Source organism: Salmo trutta, chromosome 23, assembly GCF_901001165.1.
Source record: "Salmo trutta chromosome 23, fSalTru1.1, whole genome shotgun sequence".
Taxonomy (NCBI): Eukaryota; Metazoa; Chordata; class Actinopteri; order Salmoniformes; family Salmonidae; genus Salmo; species Salmo trutta.
Genome location: NC_042979.1, coordinates 31,259,230 through 31,276,677, shown reverse-complemented (window position 1 = coordinate 31,276,677; position 17,448 = coordinate 31,259,230). Strand labels below are relative to the sequence as shown.

The 17,448-nt window shown below is 41.1% G+C and overlaps 1 protein-coding gene across 1 annotated transcript in view; it reads left to right on the top strand.

Annotated features, from left to right (window-relative positions):
* Positions 1-769: 769 nt before the first annotated feature.
* Positions 770-17,448, top strand: part of LOC115160300 (ras/Rap GTPase-activating protein SynGAP-like) — a 189,932-nt gene continuing 173,253 nt past the window's right edge. The window contains exon 1 of the mRNA XM_029710663.1: positions 770-908. Within this exon, the coding sequence (XP_029566523.1) occupies positions 824-908 (85 nt within the window). The 5' untranslated portion in view covers positions 770-823. The remainder of the gene's footprint in view (positions 909-17,448) is intronic.

The window sequence follows — 17,448 nt, the reverse complement described above, 5'->3', positions numbered from 1 at the left end:
CTTCTTGGTCAAATAGCCCTTTCACAGCCTAAAGGTGTGTTGGGGCATTGTCCTGTTGAAAAACAAATGATTGTCCCACTAAGCGCAAACCAGATGGGATGTCATATCGCTGCAGAATGCTGTGGTAGCCATGCTGGTTAGGCGTGCCTTGCATATCCCCCAGCATAGGCTACAGCATACCGCTGACTGGACAGTCTAGGCTGCCATGTCAGTCAGGGTACTAGCACAGTGTTGTCGCTGCTGTCATTGGTCTCTGTGGAGGGAACAAAGAACAGGGGGCATATCTCTTCAGCTTTACAGTGAAAACTGGCAATGTCACTGGAGCAGCTGTCAACAATCACATTACCCACACACATGCACACGCTCTCTCTCTCTCTCTTAGTTAGGATTAGATGAACAGTTTCCTAAAACACAGATTCACCACATATTAGCAATGTGTATAAATGCCAATCCAGTTCAGTTTAGTTTAACAAAATATGAAATGCTCCTAAAAGTAGCCTTAACAGCCCGCCAATTTGCCTCGAGTGATCGACGTTAATGCGTCAGAATCAGAGCTCTCTTTATCTTGAGAACAAGCCAATAACAACTTCCAAGGCAAGTGCATGCTGCTCAGCTCTGCTGTGAAATCTGTGGTGTGCTTTATGATGTGGAACTCAGTGAAAATCAGTCCAGCGATCACATGCACTGCAGTCCTGTACCAGAGCGCGCATGCATTGTAGTAAAACAAGGACACAGAGCAGATAACTGGAGTGTCATACCGTTCTGTTGGGGAGTGTCATACCATTCTGTTGGGAATAACTATTGGTAGTAAAGAGATTTCGTTATGGATTTGAGAAGGGATACCGTGGACAACAACCCTGTGTTTCAGATGTCCCTCAGTCGCCATCAAGGATGGATCAAAGTGTCAGGTAAGCAACTTATAACCTTTCCAATTTAGAAGTTATTGGGTCATCATTGGAATTGACAAATGCTGCATTTGCACAGGCAGACCAATTCTGATATTTTTTTACTAATTCGTCAGCACTAAAAAAAAGATCTGATGTGAAAAGATCTGATGTTATTGGTCAAAAGACCAATTAGTGGAAGAAAGATTCCAGCCACCCTAGACATGGACTGTTCTCCATGCTCCTGTCCAGCATGTGGGACCAACAGACTCCTAATTAGCTTCTATCCCCTGGCCATAAGGTTGTAAATGGCTAACTACTACTCCTCCTCACACCTTTACTGCTGCTAAAATTATTATTGATTATTTATTACTACCCAGTAGTGGTGCGTGGGTAAAATCACTAGGGGAAGCCAATAGAGAAAGTTATTTTACAACCTGTGTTGTGATAATTGCATTGTTTGCTCAATAGCCTGTTAGTTCATAAGCCTTGACACCGTGATATGTAGGCCTAAAGGCCAAGACAATAAGACAGTGGCAGAATAAATTCAGCCACACATTTGTTTCATCACAAAACCGGAGAGCAACCTCTGGTTCACAAAACATATTGCATGTAACAAAACAGTTGTTACATAACCTACAGCATCGTCAAGCAAGGTAAAGTTTCCAATATTTTCAGACTAGTAAACTACTATTGATTTAGAACCACCAAGAGTTACTTCAAGTCACTAAGAAAACAGATCTGCCGCCACTATTCTAGCACCATTTCAACTTCTACATTTCAACATCTAATCACCTATGCTTAGTCTAATACAGTGAAAATAGACCAAATACTAATTAGTCCAATCAACATAAGCTAAATAGCATGTGGCTGTCAATGTGTGTGTGTGTGTGTGTGTGTGTGTGTGTGTGTGTGTGTGTGTGTGTGTGTGTGTGTGTGTGTGTGTGTGTGTGTGTGTGTGCGTGCGTGCGTGTGTGCGCACGCAAGTAGAAAAACATGTTGACTCACCCTACCTGTAGAGAAACACCTATGCCATCCTCTTTCATGTCGCATTAACAGTCTGACTCATTCATACAGTACAAGCTTTTAGTTTGTTGTCCTAGGCTACCTGGCTAAAATACTTACTCGCTAGCCTAACTTCCTTTCATGGGCAAAGACGCCAGGCCACCTAGTTAACATTAGCATACTACATCTAGCTACATGTTGAACTTCCATCCTCTCAGGCCAGTGGCACATTGTATGAATTAATGGTAGTATCAGAATCACCATTACAATTATTGGCCAGTAAGGAGAATGAAGTAAAACCACAAGTCGAAATCCCTATCTCCATCCATGGCTAATTTAGGAAAGGTCCGATTTTAGCTAGCTAGCCACCGAACAACAACACAAGATGCAACAATAAAACAATTATCTCAATAATGTTTGGCTTGTAATGTGATTGGTCTGAAGCCAAACCCAAACTGACTTCCCATTACACTTTTTGTTGGTGTGCCAGAACCATTCACAGCTGAACTCACTCAGTTTAGCTCAACGCTGACTGGCTAAATATTTAAAAATGTATAATCAAGGGAGGCCAAATGCTCACTGGCTTCCCTTGCATTCAATGCTATGGTTGGCAACAATATCATACTCCTTCTGATCAGATCGGCAACAATATCATACTCCTTCTGGCCAGCATCAGATAGAGACGCTACAGATACTGAGATAGAGAGGTGCTGTTTCGTTTGCTTTCGCCGGTGACATACAGTACATTCCGCCTCTTGCGAACTTAAGGCACTTTATGAAACAAAGAAAGATTAAATAAATTATTAACTTGCCGACTGTAGGCTATATGCTTCCCCTGCAGTAAAATATAGGAGAATGAACACATAGGACACAGGCACATTTTTACATGGGGTATTGCACGCGTGAGAACCCAGTTTGTACATTTTTTGTCCATTTTTGGGGAAGCCTGGCTTCCCTTGGCAACCATGAATACACACCACTGTTACTACCACTACACTGCTGTTAATTGATTGCTATTACATTACCATTACTATCTACACTCTTAAAATAGTGTTTTTAACACTAAAACTAGTGGTAACTGAGCTGCCACCAACATTGAGACGAAACCTTAACTCTCCTGGAGTTTTAAAACACATGGGTGTAAGGGTTTATGAGACAGATTTAAGGTGTTCTGAAACATGACATGGTGTGCTGTAACACCAGTGTCAGGAGCTGTGCAACACCTTGCTAAAGGTTGAAAACATTATAATGGTGTTTAGAGTCCTGTTTCATGCAGAATTAGATCCCTTCTCTTTTGGTGTTGTTTCCATTCCTTAAAGCTCCTAAACACTGATGGTGTTTCAAATCCTGTCTAGTGCAGAATAACAACCCTTCTTCTGGAGTTTCCAAATACTGTAGATGGGAGTCCTTCAACTTTTTTTATATTCCCTGCTCTTATATGTGCTGATAATTCCAAAAGGTCAAATAGATGGTATTATGCTCAAACAAAGGACACAAGAAAATATTTTGTTTTGTGAAAACAAGTTAATGCGTTTGTCCATGTTTATAATTAATGAGTACAAAATTACTTTTTTAAGACATGATTATAAATCTTCAAATACTTAACATTTTATTTACAAATTACAAATTATCAAATATTCAGATGATGGTACATGGAAGGTTGTTCAGATGGCTTGACTCACAGTACAGTTAAGTTAGATGTTATGATTGACAGTTGACAGTTTAGTTGGCATTAGTCTGTGATCCTTGTGTTTATTGGCTTTGGTTGGCCAGCCGGTGGGTAACGTAGTGTGTATGTATGTTTTTCTCCAGGGAGACATGAATAGCAAATAATAACGATAGTACATGAATGCAGTTATTAACTGCTTTAATATTAACAAATTGCAACATGAATATACAATTATTAAACATATTGTATCAATAGAATGAGTGGAAATATGTAAATAGAAACAACAATCAAGAAAACTAATCAATGAAAACTAATCAATGAATCAAAATGGTTGTTTGACTTGTACTATAAGCATAGAGTGACCATTAGCAGCAGAAATGCTACTCAAAACCACTGTTCTTATTGAGTGAATTCCTTTTCTGTTTCAATGTAATAACATGTTGCACTCACGTTGTCATAGACGCATACCTTTTTGGATTGTTTTGTAGAGTTTCACCTGAGCGTTTGGTGTCCTCTTTCCTGTCTGAGTTTGTGAAGGACCTGAACTTGCCTGTGTTTATATTTGACCATGGTCAAACTCCTGCAAACCTGACACAAATGCCCTCTCTCCACCTCCATGTACCAGACTGGGGTAATTCTGACCAGTACAGTTGCTCAATGTTTGAAGTACTAATTTTGCCTTTAATCTAAACAATTTGGGAATTTTGTACGTCGCCATGAAATACTTTGAAAGGCTGGTCATGGCTCACCATTATCCCAGAAACCCTAGAAGAGGGCACGACAAAACCTATTCCCCCTCAGGAGACTGAACAGATTTGGCATGGGTCCTCAAATGATCCTTAAAATGTTTTACAGCTGCACCATCGAGAGCATCCTGACGTGTTGCATCACTGTCTGGTATGGCAACTGCTCAGCCTCCGACCCCCGCACATTGATTCTGTACCAGTACCCCCTGTATATAGCCCCGCTGCTGTTATTTAGTGCTGCTCTTTAATTATTAATTAATTACTTTCTTGGGGTATTTTCTTAAAACTGCATTGTTGGTTAAGGGCTTGTAAGTAAGCATTTCACTGTAAGGTCTACACCTGTTGTATTTGGCGCATGTGACAAATAACATTTGATTTGATTTGAATTGGGCCTGGCAAATGTAGCTTTTAACTACTGGTATTGTCTAACCTAGGAAAAGTATTACATTCCCAGTGTCTTTAAAATGTTGCTTCAAATATTGTCAAATCAAATCAATCAATATTTACACTATAAACCATTGGCATTTCAAAACCATTTGATTATATGAGAGACAGTCTGCCAAAACATGCTTTGTGTTTGAATGCTACCTTTTACAGCGACTGACACACCAATGGTTTTCACAAGGCTCTCAAAAACACCAATATTCAGATTGAAGAACCACATTGGGTGTTTCATAGTACTTCCATTCTGTTTTGAAATCCATTCAGTGTATCATGACACTGACATTGGGTTTACATTCAAACATAAGATCTCAGCTTAGGTGTACTACTTTTCATGGTTTCACTACACAATGGTGTTTTGAGTCTTTCTATTAAACAGTGTATCTATTGTATTTATCCTGCTACTGGTCACTATTACTCCTGTCTACCTGTATATATTACCATATTTATATATTCCTGCTACCAGTCACTCTTCAGCCCTCTTTACATGCATATCCACCTATCACGCCTATACACACACACAGTATCCTTGCACATTTGGTACTGGCCCTGTCCATAGCTTCCTCTTATTCCATGTTTGTTTTTATTAGTTATACTGTTTTGATATGGAATACTGCACTGTTGTGTAGGACTTGCAAGTTTGAAACATTTTTCTATCTGTGACAAATTAAACTTGAAGATTAGAATTGTGCTGCCTGTGTAAACACAGCCTAACTGACTAAACTGGCAATTCAGTCTAAACTTGAGGACACATTCTAATCCAGTTGATTACAATCCTAGCATGCACTCTTTCACTTGATATTTGTTTTTCCTAAATATTTCACTTCCCACAAATGGATCTTTGAAGTCTATTGTACTATAGGAGGATGATTAACTATTTTTCTAGTAGTGAATCTTGTTTATTTCAGTTTGCAGGGATCAGTTTATGCACTAACATAATATTTGTCTGTCTCTGTTTGTCTGTGTGTGCACACTTAAATGTGCATGCGCCAGCAATTAGAATAGGGTAAAGGCATATTAATTCAATTACTTTTTGACAGCATCCCCCATGGAAGAATTGGTCAGAAAGTAACATTTTGGCCAAAACATGCCAAAACATTTAGCCATGCCAAAACATTTAGGAGATAATAAAAATGCTCAAAGTTGCCCCATTTTGCATACCCTATCTGTGACATGGACACTGGGAGTCGGGAAGCAAGTGGTGAGATTAATACGAACTGGACCATAACAACATACACACATAGCATACAGACATGAAACACATAGTCAATACTGCCTGGGGAATGGAACTAAGGGAGTAACAGATATAGGGGAGGTAATCAGTGAAGTGATGGAGTCCAGGTGTGCCTAATGATGAAGCCCAGGTGCGTGTAATGATGAATGCTAGGTGCGCGTAATGATGAATGCCAGGACCGGTGGTTAGTAAACCGGTGACGTCGAACGCTGGAGGGGAGGAGCGGAAGTAGACATGACACTACCATACCATACCATACCATGAGACCATCCATGTCTTCATCACTGGAAAGATAAACGGTTGAGTTTGATATAATTTAAAAGCTTACAAACAGTTTTGTTTTTAAGTAAACATTTGCACATTTAACCTTATATGTCAATTATCTAAAAATGCATATTTTCTGATTTGTTTCATATTCGCATATGTTGTAGTTTATGTTGCTTTCAAAACAACTGGGAACTCGGAAAAATCACACTTCCGACTGGGTAAAATCGTTTTGAATGGCCATCTAATTTGGAATTCCAAGTCGGAAACTCAGGCATCTTTCTAGAGGTTCGACTTTCTGACCTGAAGATCACTGACATCATGATTTGACCTCATTTTTGTTCCCAGTTGTCTTGAAAGCACCATCAAACCCTACTTTTTGTGTTGTGCCCGCCTTCGGTTGAGACACAACATGCTCTTGAATACAGGGTGGGTGTCATTTCAATCATAGAAATAGACTTCATAGAATGGACCTGTCCCTTCAGACCACTGCAATTTTGCTGGTACACCATTAACATTTTCATTGAATTTACATTTTTACATCTAATTATTACCACAAAGATGGCCACCAGTCCACCCACCGTCGAATGTCAAATTAAATGGTCATATCTATTCTATGATTTCAATAGGTTTCCAATGGAGGACAGACAGTTTAGATATTCCCATTCAAGTCAACATTCTCTGGTGTGTGGACCTCAAAGTATTTCTGGTACCATTTGAATGTCAAAATGTTTCAATTGTATTGCAAATTTAGTACATTTATTGGACAAATATGACACCCACCAACCTATGGTGGGCACAACAAAATCCTCAGATTATGTAAAATAGGGTCTAAGCTACAACATATGTGAATATGAAAAACATCTGAGTTTACACGTTTTTAGGTCATTTATGTTTTTATATATACACACAGTGCATTCGGAAAGTATTCAGACCCCTTGACTTTTTCCACATTTTGCTACGCTACAGCCTTATTCTAAAATTGATTAAATTGTTTTTTTCTTCTCATCAATCTACACACACACAGTTTTTTGGAAGTTGTATTAATTTATAAAATAAATACCACATTTTGTTGAAGCTTTTTCCCCATTCTTCACTGCAGATCCTCTCAAGCTCTGTCAGGTTATTTTTATTTTTTAAGCTTTATTTAACTAGGCAAGTCAGTTAAGAACAAATTCTTGTTTACAATGATGGCTTACCGGGGAACAGTAGGTCAACTGCTTTGTTCAGGGGACGAATGACAGATTTTTGACCTTATCAGCTCAGGGATTTGATCCAGCAACCTTTTGGTTACTGGCCCAGCGCTCTAACAACTAGGCTACCTGCCGCCCCGGCAGGTTGGATGGGGAGCGTCTCTGCACAGCTATTTTCAAGTCTCTCAAGAGTTGTTAGATGGGGTTCAAGTCCGGGCTCTGGCTGGGCCACTCAATGACATTCAGAGACTTGTCCCGAAGTCTTTCCTGCGTTGTCTTGGATCTGTGCTTAGGGTCATTGTCCTATTGAAGGTGAACCATCACCCCAGTCTCAGGTCCTGAGCGCTCTGGAGCAGGTGTTCATCAAGGATCTCTCTCTGTACTTTTCTCCATTCATCTTTCCCTCAATCCTGATTAATCTCCCTGTCTCTGCTGCTGAAAAACATTCCCACCACATGATGCTGCAACCACCATGCTTCACCATAGGGATGGTGCCAGGTTTCCTACAGACGTGACCCTTGGCATTCAGGCCAATCTTGATTTCATCAGACCAGAGAATCATGTTTCTCATGGTCTGCCAAAAGGCACCTAAGGGACTCTCAAACTCCAAACAGGTTGTCATGTGCCTTTTACTGAGGAGTGGTTTCCGTCTGGCCACTCGACCATAAAGGCCTGATTGGTGGAATGCTGCTGAGATGGTTGTCCTTCTGGAAGTTTCTCCCATCTCTACAAAGGAACTCTGGAGCTCTGTCATAGTGACCATCGGGTTCTTGGTCACCTCCCTGACCAAGGCCCTTCTCCCCCGATTGCTCAGTTTGGCCGGGCGGCCAGCTCTAGGAAGAGTCTTGGTGGTTCCAAACTTCTTCCATTTAAGAATGGAGGCCACTGTGTTCTCGGGGACCTTCAATGCTGTAGACATTTTTGTTACCCTTCCCTAGATCTGTGCCTCGACACAATCCTGTCTCGGAGCTCTAAGAACAATTTTTTCGACCTCATGGCTTGGATTTTTCTACAACTGTGGGACCTTATATAGACAGGTGTGTGTCTTCCCAAATCAAGTCGAATCAATTGAATTTACCACCGGTGGACTCCAATAAAGTTGTAGAAACATCTCAAGGATGATCAATGGGAACAGGATGCACCTGAGCTCAATTTCGAGTCTCATAGCAAAGGGTTTGAATACTTATGTAAATAAGGTATTTCTGTTTTTTATTATTAATACATTTGCAAACATTTATAAAAACCTGTTTTCGCTTTGTCATTATGAGGTATTATGTGTAGATTGATGAGGAACATTTAAAATGTTATCCATTTTAAAATAAGGCTGTAAAGTAGCAAAATGTGGAAAAAGGGAAGTGGTTTGAATACTTCCCGAATGCACTGTATATAAAAAAAGAAATTATAAAAGAGTCTGACAACCCTGTTTGTAAAGTTCTAAATTATATTAATCGCAAACATTTATCTTTTCCATTGATAAAGACATGATGTCTCATGGTATGGTGGGGAATGGAATATAGGTCAACTTTGAGCACCTTTATCTCTTGAATGTTTTGTCATTCAGGTCCAGAAAGTATATTTCTGAACACTTCTACAATGGGCAAATATGTATGAAAGGTTTCGTTCAAATCAAAAGGGGTGCTGTCAAAAAGGTATTGAATTAAAATGGATTTACCCTCGTATGTTTATTTCCATTAACAGAGATCAGTGTGTGTGTGTGTGTGTGTGTGTGTGTGTGTGTGTGTGTGTGTGTGTGTGTGTGTGTGTGTGTGTGTGTGTGTGTGTGTGTCTGTATATCTCTGTGAGTGTGTGTGTCTGTGAGTCTCTGTGAACACGCTGAAATGGGCATATAATGTGCATGCACCAGCAGTTTCACTAGTTGTAAATGGTCTATGCATGTTAATGGTCCAGGCTTGTGTTGAGTTTCAACAGTAGTCAATAGTGTTCTCTATAGAAACAAACACAGAGGTGGGAGTGATGTGACCACTTAAACTGTCATTCCTCTTCTGAATGCTGACAACATATATGTGGTCTGTCTGCAGTGCATTCCCCCTTCCTCATCAACGTCTTAAACTTCCTGTGCAAGTCACTCTGGATAGGAGTGTCTGCTAAATGAATAAAACGTAAAATGTACACTACCGTTCAAAAGTTTGGTTAGAAATGTCCTTGTATTTGAAAGAAAAACACATTTTTTGTCTATTAAAATAACAAAATTGATCAGAAATACAGTGTAGACATTGTTATGGTTGTAAATGACTATTGTAGCTGGAAACGGCTGATTTTTAATGGAATATCTACATAGGCGCGTCGTAGCTAATCCCAGTTTATCATTTTAGAAGGCTAATTGATCATTAGAAAATATTTTTGCAATTATGTTAGCACAGCTGACAACTGTTGTCCTGATTAAAGAAGCAATAAAACTGTCCTTTTTTAGACTAGTTGAGTATCTGGAGCATCAGCATTTGTGGGTTCGATTACAGGCTCAAAATGGCCAGAAAGAAAGAACTTTCTTCTGAAACTTGTCAGTCTATTCTTGTTCTGAGAAATGAAGGCTATTCCATGAGAGAAATTGCCAAGCAACTGAAGATCTTGTACAACGCTGTATACTACTTCACAGAACAGCACAAACTGTCTCTAACCAGAATCGAAAGAGGAGTGGGAGGCCCCATTGCACAACTGAGCAAGAGGACAAGTACATTAGAGTGTCTAGTTTGAGAAACAGACGCCTCACAAGTCCTCAACTGGCAGCTTCATTAAATAGTACCCGTAAAACACCAGTCTCAACATCAACAGCGAAGAGGCGTCCCCGGGATGCTGAATGCATCCGTTCAATATTTGTGATGGTTTTATGATCTTAGTTTCAGAGGACAGGCACGCCATGTCACCTGATGTCTGGGGTTTTGTTATTTTAGTAAATCTTACTGAATCCTACCACCCACCAGCACACCGTCCAGGTCATCACACACACACACACACACACACACACACAAACACACACACACACACACACACACACACACACACACACACACACACACACACACACACACACACACACACACACACACACACACACACACACACACTGATGTAGCTGGAATAGGGGTCAGACTTGAGAACATAGTCTGCCTAGTGCCTACGCCAGGTGTGGGTTTGTTTATGAGCTTTGTAGTCTTCTTTCAGCACTCTCATTATGTGTACCTGGGGACTCAATGTCTGCTCTTAAGACGTCTACACACCTGAGACTAACACCCACAACACAGAAGACTTTCATTATTATTAAGTCTTCACATCTTCACTCGTCCTGCCTTTTGTCATTCTCTATCACATCCTGACCATTAAGTGCTCTTATTTTCTATGGTAGAGTAGGTCAGGGCGTGACTGGGGGGTTTATCTAGTTTATTTTTTCTATGTTGTGCTCTAGTTTATTTTTTCTATGTTGTGTTCTAGTTTATTTTTCTATGTTGGGGTTTTTGTATGATTCCCAATTAGAGGCAGCTGGTCATCGTTGTCTCTAATTGGGGATCATATTTAAGTAGTTGTTTTTCCCACCTGTGTTTGTGGGAGATTATTTTGAGTTAGTGCATGTTGCACCTCTGTCGTCACAGTTTGTGTTTTGTTTATAGTTTATTGTTTGTTTGGCTAAGTTTCACAATATAATAAAGATGTGGAACGATACTCACGCTGTGCCATGGTCCGTTTCTACACACATATGTGACTCTCTCTCAATATCTATTTCATTTTAAGGGCTTTATTGGCATGGGAAACATATGTTTACATTGCCAAAGCAAGTGAAATTCATATTAAACAAAAGGGAAATAAAACATTTACAGTAAACATTACACTTCCAAAAGTTCCAAAAGAATAAAGACATTTGAAATGTCATAGTATGATTATAAACAGTGTTGTAATGATGTGCAAATAGTTAAAGTACAAAAGGGAAAATAAATAAACATAAATATAGGTTGTATTTACAATGGTATTTGTTCTTCACTGGTTGCCCTTTTATTGTGGCAACAGGTCACAAATCTTGCTGCTGTGATTGCACACTGTGGTATTTCACCCAATAGATATGGGAGTTTATCAAAATTGGATTTGTTTTAGAATCTTTGTGGGTCTGTGTAATATGAGGGAAATATGTGTCATACATTTGGCAGGAAGTTAGGAAGTGCAGCTCAGTTTACACCTCATTTTGTGCTTAGTGTGCACTTAGCCTGTCTACTCTTGACAGCAAGGTCTGCCTTCTGCGGCCTGTCTCAATAGCAAGGCTATGCTCACTGAGTCTGTACATAGTCATAGTCTAATTGTGTTGCTGTCCTGGGGCTCTGTGGGGTCTGTTTGTGTTTGTGAAAGAGCCCCAGGACTAGCTTGCTTAGGGGGCTCTTCTCCAGGTTTATTTCTCAGTAGGTGATGGCTTTGTTATGAAAGGTTTTGGAATTGCTTCCTTTTAGGCGGTTGTAGAATTTAACAGCTCTTTTCTGGATCATTATTTGGTGTTTTATATTGTACACAGAGGATATTTTCGAAGAACTCTGCATGCAGAGTCTCAATTTGGTGGTTGTCCCATTTTGTGAATTCTTGGTTGGTGAGCGGACCCCAGACCTCACAACCATAAAGGGCAATGGGTTCTATAACTGATTCAAGTATTTTTAGCCAGATCCTAATTGGTATGTCGAATTTTATGTTCCTTTTGATGGCGTAGAAGGCCCTTCTTGCCTTGTCTCTCCGATCATTCAAAGCTTTGTGGAAGTTACCTGTGGCACCGATGTTGAGGCCGAGGTATGTATAGTTTTTTGTGTGCTCTAGGTTAACAGTGTCTAGATGGAATTTGTATTCGTGGTCCTGGGAACTGGACCTTTTTTGGAACACCATTATTTTTGTCTTACTTAGATTTACTGTCAGGGCCCAGGTCTGACAGATTCTGTGCAGAAGATCTAAGTGCTGCTGTAAGCCCTTCTTGGTTGGGGACAGAAGCATCAGATCATCAGCAAACAGTAGACATTTGAATTCAGATTCTAGTAGGGTGAGGCCGGGTGCTGCAGACTGTTCAAGTGCCCTCGCCAATTCATTGATATATATGTTGAAGAGGGTGGGGCTTAAGCTGCATCCTTGTCTCACCCCCCGGCCCTGTGTCTCCAATTTTAACCCAATATTAACCTGTTTGTGTACATGGATTTTATAATGTCGTATGTTTTTCCCACAACACTACTTTCCATCAATTTGTATAGCAGACCCTCGTGCCAAATTTAGTCAAAAACTTTTTTGACAAAGCATGAGAAGCCTTTGTTTTGTTTTGTTTGTTTGTCAATTAGTGTGTGCTAGGTGAATATGATTGTCTGTCGTACGGTAATTTGTTAAAAAGCCAATTTGACATTTGCTCAGTACATTGTTTTCGCTGAGGAAATGTACGAGTCTGCTGTTAATGATAATGCAGAAGATTTTCCCAAGGTTGCTGTTGACGCATATCACATGGTAGTTATTGGGGTCAAATTTGTCTCCACTTTTGTGGATTGGGGTGATCAGTCCTTGGTTCCAAATATTGGGGAATATGTCAGAGCTAAGTATATTTTAACATTGAGGATACCATCAACCCCACAGGCCTTTTTGGGTTGGAGGGTTTGTATTTTGTCCTGTAGTTCATTCAATGTAATTGGAAAATACATTGGGTTCTGGTAGTCTTTAATAGTTGATTCGAATATTTGCATATGTGTTTGTTGTTTGTGCTTTGTTATAGATCCAAAAAGATTAGAGAAGTGATTTATCCATACATCTCCATTTTGGATAGATAACTTCGTGTTGTTGTTTGTTTAGAGTTTTCCAATTTTCCCAGATATGGTTAGATTCTATGGATTCTTCAATTACATTGAGCTGATTTCTGTCTCTCTCTCTCTCTCTCTCTCTCTCGCTCTCTCTCTTTCTGTCTTTGTCTCTTTCTCTCTCTTTGTCTGACTCTCCCTCGCTCTCTCACTCTCTTTCTCTCTGTCTCAATCTCTTTCTTTCTGTCAATATTTGATTTATTTTAATTTAGTTTTACCAATTCTCAAATTCAGTATGACTTTTCTTCAAAAACTAGCACATTACATTGGAAATACCACTCTCTTAGGGATATATCCCTCTCTAATGCTCTGCCAGTCTCTCTCTGTCTGTCTGTGTGTGTGAGTGAGTAGTTCTCTGGTTCCTCATGGGACTGGCTCTGTCTACGAGAATATCCACTCCACTGGAGACATGTTCACCATGCAGTGGATATTCTAATCAATTCCATTCCTCTGTCATTGAACCAATCGGTATATGTTTTATTGGCATATGCCTCAGTTCCTGAGTTTCTGATATCTGAAGAAAATTGCTCAACAAAAATAAGCCACTCAGACAGATGAACCTTTACAAAACTGTGTTACTGATGCCCTCCTGAGGCACAACTGAAAAGGCTCAGTACATTATAGCCGAGCACCTCACTCTGTCTTATCTGATGTCATCCCATTGATGTCTGAAAGCAGACTTGACAGAGAGACATTCTGTAACTAACTCCCTCCCACCACGCCTCAATTCCTTGACAGCTCCTCTAGTAATGGATGGTGATGGTGATGATGTCACCACCACCACAAAATGCATTTTCTGACTATTGACTGATTTTTGATCGTCAATCTGCAACTTAGCTGCTTCTGTGGAGTTCTTCTGACCTTGATACTTTCCCTCTGTTTAGCAGCAGCGTTACTGTAGCTGAAGGCTCACTGGTAGAGATGTGAAGCACACACACTTCTTTCTGTCTTGGTGGAGAGAAATCCCATAACCTTCAGATCACTGAGCTCATTTTGTGCTGCTGCTGGCCTATACTTTTACAACCCTCAGAGTCACCCAATCAAGACCTCTGTAATGAATGTGTATTACCATTACCCCCCCAAATAAATTTGTCCTCCACTAAATGTCAATTTTTCACTGTGTTGCCACGTTCAGGAATTAGCGCCTTGGCTTCCTATTATACACATTAACTTTTCTAATGGAGCTGAGTCAGTGGCTGTTTATGATCAGCTTCTTTTGGCTGATGACATCACATTAGGTTAACGACTGTTGTCTCTCTGTCAAAATGTCCCCCTTGGTGGGTTGACTGTCAGGCATGTTATACAGTGTCTCCAGAAAGTATTTATACCCTTTCACTTATTCCACATTTTGTTGTGTTACAGCCTGAATTCAAAATATATTTTTTTCTCACCCATCTACACACAATACCCCATAATGAAAAAGTGATAGTGGGGTAAGTTAAGTCAAAACTGTAACTTGGCTACTCAGATACATTCACTGTCTACTTGGTAAGCAACTCGAGGGTAGATTTGTCCTTGTATTTTAGCTTATTGTCCTGCTGAAAGCAGAATTCATCTCCCAGTGTCTGGTGGAAAGCAGACTTAACCAGGTTTTCCTCTAGGATTTTGCCTGTGCTTAGTTTCATTCCGTTTCTTTTTTATCCTGAAAAACTCCCCGGTCCTTGATTACAAGAATATGCATAATATGATGCAGCCACCAATATGCTTGAAAATATGGAGAGTGGTACTCAGTAATGCGTTGTATTGGATTTGTATTCATACACTTTTGTATTCAGGACAAAAAGTGAATTGCTTTGCAAAATGTTATGTTGTTGAGCCATACTCAGTTTCCTCCTATCACAGCCATTCAAATCTGTAACTGTTTTAAAGTCAACATTGGCCTCATGGTGAAATCCCTGTGTAACGTGGGTCGTCTAACGGGGACCAAGAGGCGGCGTGTGACGTGCTCATATTTACTTTTATTAAACTCAAAATCAAACAAACAACAAAACGACCGTAACAGTCCCGTCAGGTGCAACATACACAAAACAGGAAACAACCACCAACAAAACACAGGAAAAAACACCCCTATTAAATAGGACCTTCAATTAGAAGCAACGAGGAACAGCTGCCTCCAATTGAAGGTCAACCAAAGAAACTAAACATAAAAATAGACGCACTAGAATAAACATAGAAACATACTAACATAGAACATAAACCAAAAACCCCGAAACACATAAAACAAACACCCCCTGCCATGCCCTGACCAAACTACAATAACAAATAACCCCCTTTACTGGTCAGGACGTGACAGTACCCCCCCCCCCCAAAGGTGCAGACCCCGTATGCACCTCAAACAAACACAAAATTAACCCCAAATAAAGGGAGGGAAGGGAGGGTGGCCACCGTCACTGACGGTTCCTGTGCTACACCCCCCTTCCCAAACCTCCCCCCACTGAGGTGTCTCTGGCTCCGGGTTTAATCCCCACTCTAACCTGTCCACCCCTGCTGAAGGCTCAGGGCTGAGGGGCGACTCTGGCTGCGCCGGACTGGTGGGAAACTCTGGCTGCGCCGGACTGGCGGGCGACTCTGGCTGCGCCGGACTGGCGAGCGACTGTAGCCCACTGTAGCCCACCGCTGAAGGCTCTGGGCTGAGAGGCGACTCTGGCTGCGCCGGACTGGCGGGCGACTCTGGCAGCGCTGGACTGTGGGGCGACTCTGGCTGCACCGGACTGTGGGCCGTCTCTGTCGGTTCCGGACTGTGAAGCTCTAGACGGGGCACTGTCGCTGGAAGCTCCAGACGGGGCACTGTCGCCAGAAGCTCTAGACGGGGCATTGTCGTCGGAAGCTCTAGACGGGGCACTGTCGCCAGAAGCTCTAGACGGGGCACTGTCGCTGGAAGCTCTAGACGTGGACTGCGCACTGAAGGCCTGATGTGTGGGACTGGCTTTGGAGGCGCCAGACTGGTGACACGCACCACAGGGCTAGTGCGAGGAGCAGGAACAGGACGTACCTGACTGGGTAGGCGCACTAAAAGCCTGGTGCGTGGGGCTGGCTTTGGAGGCGCCAGAACCGTAACACGCACCACATGGCAGGTGCGAGGAGCAGCAACCTCTCTCTTTCCCCCTCTTTCTCTCTCTCTCTCTTTCTCTCTCTCTCTCTCTCTCTCTCTCTTCTGATTTAACCTGTCTGGGCTAGGGGGCAGTATTGAGAATTTTGGAAAAATATGTTCCCATTTTTAACTGCCTCCTACACCAACTCAGAAGCTAGAATATGCATATTATTGTTCAGGTTTGGATAGAAAACACTCTGAATTTTCTAAAACTGTTTGAATGGTGTCTGTGAGTATAACAGAACTCCTATGGCAGGCAAAAACCTGACAAGGTTTCAAGCAGGAAGTACCCTGTCTGACAAGGAGTCGTGCGTCTTGCATCTTTTTATTGAAAAGTAAGGATCTTAGCTGTAACGTGACAATTCCCAGGGCTCCAATAGGCTCTCAGAGCCCGCGAAATAACTGAAGGTTTACGAGGGAGCCTCAGGTTGAAACAGATTATCGCCTTTTGTAAGTGGCTGCTCCGAGGACCTTTGAATGATGCGCGTGCATGAGTCGCTTCTGAGGATAAATTTTATTCGGCTGTTTAGGCTCAATGCATACTCCCGGTCGGAATATTATCACTTCTCTACGACATAAATGGCATAAAAATTGGTTTTAAACAGCGGTTGACATGCTTCGAAGTACGGTAATGGAATATTTACACATTTTTGACACGCCAATGCGCCATGCGCGAAACCGGGAAGAAGCATTCTAGAACTCACGAACAAAACGTCGCTGTTTGGATATAACGATGGATTATTTGGGACCAAACCAACATTTGTTATTGAAGTAGAAGTCCTGGCAGTGTATTCTGATGAAGAACAAGCAAGGTAAGAACATTTTTCTTATAGGAAATGTGATTTTGGTGGATGCTGACCTGGGTGGGTATCTAAATAGCTAGCCCTGTAATGCCGGGCTATGTACTTAGATTATTGCAAAATGTGCTTCATCCGAAAAGCTATTTTAAAATCGGACATATCGAGTGCATAGAGGAGTAATGTATCTATAATTCTTAAAATAATTGTTATGCTTTTTGTGAACGTTTATCGTGAGTAATTTAGCAAACTGTTAGTAAATTCAACGGAAGTTTGCCGGGGGTTATGCGTTTTCTGAACGTCACATGCTA